Raw genomic sequence first — 6476 nt, 5'->3', positions numbered from 1 at the left:
GGCCTAACACGTGATTCCACGGGCCGGGCATCGCGCAGTGCGCATGCGCCGAACGAAGTGGGCGGAGCGTTCCGACAGGTGATTCGAAGAGTGGCCTTCCCAGTGCGCAAGCTCATCCAAGCAGGTAGCGCAGCGCACGGTAGAGGAGCTACGGGTAGCTTCCTCTGGGCGTCCAGCTTTTTACGCAAATACTGTAGGTAGTTCTCCTCCCCTCCCCCCTAACATATTTCCATTTACAACTTCCCGCCTCCCTCCCAGCCCGAGGCTCCTAGCCGCAAGTACTCCCGGCCTAGCCCTGTTGACTCGGGGGCGGGCCAAGGGCGGGAGGTGTCTCACTGCCACCTTCTTCTACCCCTCCTTCCTTACCTTCTCGGTGCATTTTGCAACTGAGTCTTCGTAGCTCACCTTGTTTTTCTTAATTATTCAACACTTAAATGTACCCCCTTTTCCAGTCAGAAGGAGGGTTGAAATGAACATCATCCCCCTCACACAGAAGAGGAAACGGGCTCAGAGAAACTTTCACTTGCCCAGGAAAATACAAAGCCAAGCTCTGTATCATCAGCAAAAATGCTGTAGTCTAGTGCCTTCCATCTAAAACAAACCTTGCCACTTTACTTACTCTTTCTGCCTATATCCTATCTCCACACTTTTAAAACCATTACTGTATTATGTTCGTAATTTCAAAGATCTTTTGGTTTCTTTGGACAAACAGCTTTTCCATCTTGCATTTAGGTGATTTCCCAGAGAAAGGACTGACTTTGCCGTTTTAAAATGAAGTCTCACTCCCATTTTTTGTTTGTTTATTCCTTCTAAATTATTTTAAAATTGTATTGTGGTGAAATACATATAACAGAAAGTTTGCCACTTGAACCATTTTTAAATGTACAACTCAGTGATGTTAATACATTCACCATGTTGTGCAGCCATCACAGCTATTTCCAAAAGCTTTTCATCATCCCACATAGAAACTTGGTACCCTTTAGTGGCTGCAACAATGGGCTCAAGCATAGCAACGATCATGAGGATGGCGCAGGACTAAGCAGTGTTCTGTTCCATTGTACACAGAGTCACTGTGAGTTGGAACTGACTCGATGGCACCTAACAACAACAGCTTTTAAGCAATAACTCTCCATTTCCTCCTTCCCCAGCCCCTGGTAACCACTAACAAACTTTTGTCTCTATATATTTGCCTATTCTAGATATTTCATGTAAGTGGGATCATACAGTATTTGTCCTTCTGTGTCTGACTTACTTCACCTACTTCACCATATTTTTGAGGTTTATCAGTGTTGTAGCATGTATCATAATTTATTTTCTCTTTATGGCTAAATAATATTCCACCGTTGTATGGGCATGCCACATTTTGTTTATCCATTCATCTGTTGATGGACACTTGGGTCATTTCCACCTTTTGGCTATTGTAAATAATACTGCAGTTGTCACCAGGTGGAAAACCCAGGTTCTTGGCTCGTCATGACTCATATTGGCCAATAAACAAGAGACCGAGGTGGGACAGCAGTAAAGGCACCTTTATTTTGTTGCGTAAGGAAAAGGAGTCAGTCAGAGCTACTGCCGCCAATACTGCTCCCCGAAGGTGAGGAGAAAAATTACTTTTAAAGGGTTTACAAGTTGGGAGTTAATACAAGTTTCATCAGCAACATTCTTAATCATACTATGTAGGCGCGATGGGGTTTACATATAACTTCTGAGCAAAGAAAACAGGATTTTAATGCTAAGTTGTGGAGGAGGAAGCCCCACAAAGGAAACAGGATTTTTAATGCAACACTGTAAGGGAGGAAGCCAAACAAAGAAAACAGGATTTTTAATGCAAAGCTGCTTGAGGCTCTGCCTTACGGCGAACACTGATGTACAAGTATCTGTTGAGTTCCTGCTTTTAGGTGTCTTAGGTGTACACCTAGAAGTAGAATTGCTAGGTCATGTAGTAACTGTTTGACTATTTGAGGAACAGCCAAACTTCTTCCATAGTGGCTGCCATTTTACGTTTCCACCAGCAATGCATGAGGCTTCGGATTTCTCCATATACTCGCCAAAACATGTTAGTTTCCATTTTTCTGAATATAGCCATTCTAGTGGGTGTGAAAGGAGCCCTGACGGTGAAGTGGTTAAGTGCTCAGCTGCTCACCAGAAGGTCAGCGGTTCAAACCCACCAGCCACTCCGTGGGAGAAAGATGTGACAGTCTGCTTCCATAAAGATTTACAGGCTTGGAAACCCTATGGGGCAGTTCTCCTCTGCCCTACAGGGTCTGGACAGCAATGGGTTTGGGTTTTTTTGGTTTAGTGGGTGTGAAGGAGCCCTGGTGGCGCAATGGTTAAGTGCTCAGCTACTAACTGCAAGGTTGGTGGTTCGAATCCATTCATCGGCTCCACAGGAAAAAGACCTGGTAATCTGCTCCCATAAAGATTACATCTTAGAAAACCCTATGGGGCAGTTCTACTCTGTCATATGAGTCAAAGATGACAGCACCTAACAACGAGGACTAATGACGTTGAGCATCTGTTTATGAGCTTATTGCCATTTGTGGATCTTCTTTGGAGAAATGTCTGTTCAAGTCCTTTGCCCATTTTATAATTATGTTGTCTTTTTTTGTCAAGTTGTATATTTTTAAATTTTTATAATGTACTATTTAGGGTCCACACAAAGATTCACAGCATTTCTCATTTTTTAGGATGCCAACTCCAGAAGGGCAGGGATGTTGTTTGTTCTCTAATGTATCTCCAGTGTCTAGAGCAGTGCATGGTACGTAGGGTTGTTGCTCTTAGGTGCTGTCAAGTCAGTTCCGACTCATAGAGACCCGGTGTACAACAGAACAAAACACTGCCTGGTACATAGTAGGCACTCAATATTTCCTATTTCTTATATTAATTAATAAATACATGGACACCTACCACGAAATTTAAGAAAAAACACTATAATACAGTTGAAACCACCTATACACCTCCCATATCGCAAAACTTCCCTTTCCCAAAGACGTGCCCACTATCCTGAATTTGGTGTTTTAGTATTTGTCTTAGTCATCTACTGCTGCTATAAGAGAAATACCACAAGTAGATGGCTTTAACAACGAAAAATTTATTCTCACAATCCAGTAGGTTGCAAGTCCAAATTCAGGGCATCAGCCCAGGGGAACGCTTTCTCTGTCGGCTCTGGAGGAAGGTCCGTGTCATCAATCTTCCCTTGGTCTGGGAGCTTCTCCGCACAGGAACCTCAGGTCCAAAGGATGCACTCTGCTCCCAGCACTGCTTTCTTGATGGTATGAGGTTCCCGTGTGTCTCTGCTTGCTTCTCTCTTTGTATATCTCAAAAGAGATTGGTTTAAGACACTATCTAATCTTGTAGACCTCATCAGTATAACCCACGCTAATCCATTTTATTACATCATAGTGGTAGAGTTTACAACACATAAGGAAATCACATCAGGTTACAAAATGGTACACAATCATACAATACTGGGAATCATGACCCAGCCAAGTTGACAGATATTTTGGGGGGACACAATTCAATCCATGACAGTATTCCTGAGCATTTCTTTTAATTTCTACTAGGTATGTATGTATCCTTAAGCAATATATAGTATTTTTTGCAAATTTTTAAACATTATGTCATTGGTCTCATACTGCATGTATCCTTCAACTTCTTTTCCCACTTAGCCCTGTTTGTAAGCTTCATCCGTATTGATACATACGCTTTTGAGTTGATTTATTTTCACTTCTGTATATTTCATAGTATGAAAATATACAATTCACTTTTCCAGTGATTTGCCATTACAAACCGTACTGTGAACATTCTTGTCCGTGATTCCTTATGTATTTGCCTAGAACATATACTTAAGAATGGAATTGCTGGCTCATAGGATTTCTACATTTTTCAAATTAAATATTGCCAAATTATTTCCAGTGGAGCCCTGGTGGCACAGTGGTAAAGCATTTGGCTGCTAACCAAAAGGTCAGCAGTTCGAATCCACCAGCCTCTCCTTGGCAACCCTATGGGACAGTTTTACTCTGTCGTATAGGGTTACTATGAGTCAGAATCAACTTGACGGCTATAGGTTTGGTTTGGTTTGGTTTTTAGTTTTTCTTATTGATTGTGGAGATCTTTATAACTTTGAACCTCTGTCCCTTCTCTGCAGTTATAAATACACATATATGTGTGTGTATATCCTTTTTTTTTTTTGCTGAACTATTTGAGAAATTTGTTGAAGACTGTCTTAGTCTCCTAGGATTGCCATTAAAAAGTACCACAAATTTGGTAGCTTAAAACAACAGAAATTTATTCTCTTACCATTCTGGAGGCCAGAGGTCTGAAATCAAGGTATCAGCAGAGCCGTGCTCCCTGAGAAGGCTCTAGAGAAAGATCCTTCCTTGCCTCTTCCAGCTCCTGGTGGCTCCTGGCATTCCTTGGCTTGTGGCAGCGTCACTCCAATCTGTCTTTGTCTTCACGTAGCCTTCTTCCCTGTGTGTTTGTGGCCAAACTTCCCTTTCCTTTCTCTTATAAAGATACCAGTCATTGAATTTAGGGCCCACCTAAAATCCTGGACTTCATCTAGAGACCCTTAACTAATTACATCTGCAAAGGCCCTATTTCCATATAAGGTCTCATTCTGAGGTTCTGGGCGGATATGAGTTTCTGGGAGACCCACTACAGACACTGTCTGAACCTTCCTGCAAATATTTCAGCAGGAATCTGCTAAGAACAAGGGTGTTCTCGTACAGAACAACAGTATTTTACCACCCTCATGGGATTTAACACTTAATATGAATTTACTCCATATGGGCATCTACAACTTATTTTTTTAAATCTAGGACCCAATAAAGGTTCATGCTGTACGTTTAGTTGTTATCATGTCTCTATTCTTTAAAGTCCCTCCGTGTTTTGTCTTTTGTGATATTGACTTTTTTTTTTTTTTAATATTGACATTTTTAGAGCGTGACCAGTTGCTTTGCAGAAATATCTTTCCTTCAATTTGGATTTGTCTGATAATTTTCTTATCAGTAGCTTCAGGTTAAATGTTTTTGGCAGGACTGTTACGTGGGTGGTGATGTGTTTCTCAGGGCCTCACAGAAGGTGATATCAGATGCCAGTTAAACCCATTGTTGGTTTCCACACACATATTAGAATTAACCTGCAAAGTTATACAAGAAACTCTACAAGATCTTGATTGGAATCGATTTATAAATAGAGATTAATTACATCTCTTTATTAGATTTATTCCTAGTACCTCATATTTTCTGTGCTGTGGAAGTCTTTTTTAAAAATTTTTGTGATAAATGGTACCTTTTAAAAATTACATTTTCTAGCTATTTGTTGCTAGAGACTATTTATTCCTGATATTATTTCCAGCAGTTTTATATAAACTAAATTTTGTTACATTGACATGGTTTGAAATTTAAGACACTTTTCACCCAGTGAAAAGTCCTCCTACCACCTCTTACCTTAGCCATTCAGTTCTCTTTTCCAGAGGCAACCAATGTAATCAATTCCTTATATATTCTCCCAGAACTATCATATAGATACAAGTATACTGTGTGCATACATTTATATATATGGTATGTTGCCATTAAATCAATGGCTGGGCCGGTAACAGACATAAACATCAGACGAAGGCCTATTGGGCGAAGTGCAGTTCGGTTTTATGATCTGCTGTTTATAAAGACTGTATCAGGACAGTCGTGGTTCAGTGATAGAATTTTTGTCTTCCATGTGGGAGACCCGTGTTCTGTTCAGGCTCAGTGCACCTCATGCACGGCAACAACTTGTCTGTCACTGGAGGCTTTTGTGTTGCTGTGATGCTGAACAGGTTTCAGCAGAGCTTCCAGACTACGACAGACTAGGAAGAAAGGTCTGGTAAACTACTTCTGAAAATCAGCCAGTGAAAACCCTATGGATCACAAGAGTCCAATCCCCAACTGATTGTGAGGATGGTGCAGGACTGGGCAGTGTTTCATTCCACCACGTGTGGGGTCGCCATGAATCAGGGGCTAACGTGACCACAGCTAGCAGTAACACAATGACTGCAGACCTCCCAAACACTCTGGAAAAATCAATTTACTGGAAATTTCAAAATAGATGACACAGCCATTCCCATTCAGTGTACTTTGCTACAATTCCATGTGCTTAGGAAAAGAAAATCAGAGCCTTTAAAAAACAGCAGACCACAGTCCTTCCTTGTCGAAGCCCTTCATTCTTCTTTCAGTGCATACAGCACGTCATCCTGGCTGACATTGAGCCGCACACGGAGAAGCAGGTCGTTCCTGCTGGGCTCCACGAGGAGGAGGCGACAGGAGCCCAGGCGTGAGCACACGGCCATGGTCTCGGACATGGTGGGGTAGGGCAGACCCTCCATTCTGCACATAGCCACGTGCTGACTGTACACCTACACAGGAGAAGCAAAGCTAAGGTGAGCTGCTAAAGGGTGCAGAGGAAAGGTATGACTGGGTCTGAAAAATGAGACGCTTTGT

General features: G+C 41.8%; 1 protein-coding gene across 1 annotated transcript in view; it reads right to left on the bottom strand.

The window, feature by feature from the left end:
• Positions 1 to 6103: 6103 nt before the first annotated feature.
• ORC1 (origin recognition complex subunit 1) overlaps positions 6104 to 6476 on the bottom strand; it is a 38262-nt gene continuing 37889 nt past the window's right edge. The window contains exon 18 of the mRNA XM_004371730.2: positions 6104 to 6391. Within this exon, the coding sequence (XP_004371787.2) occupies positions 6197 to 6391 (195 nt within the window). The 3' untranslated portion in view covers positions 6104 to 6196. The remainder of the gene's footprint in view (positions 6392 to 6476) is intronic.

The sequence above is a fragment of the Trichechus manatus genome, unplaced genomic scaffold (genome assembly GCF_000243295.1).
Source record: "Trichechus manatus latirostris isolate Lorelei unplaced genomic scaffold, TriManLat1.0 scaffold00015, whole genome shotgun sequence".
Taxonomy (NCBI): Eukaryota; Metazoa; Chordata; class Mammalia; order Sirenia; family Trichechidae; genus Trichechus; species Trichechus manatus.
Note: the sequence above shows the minus strand (reverse complement) of the source record. Positions and strands in the feature narration are given on the sequence as shown.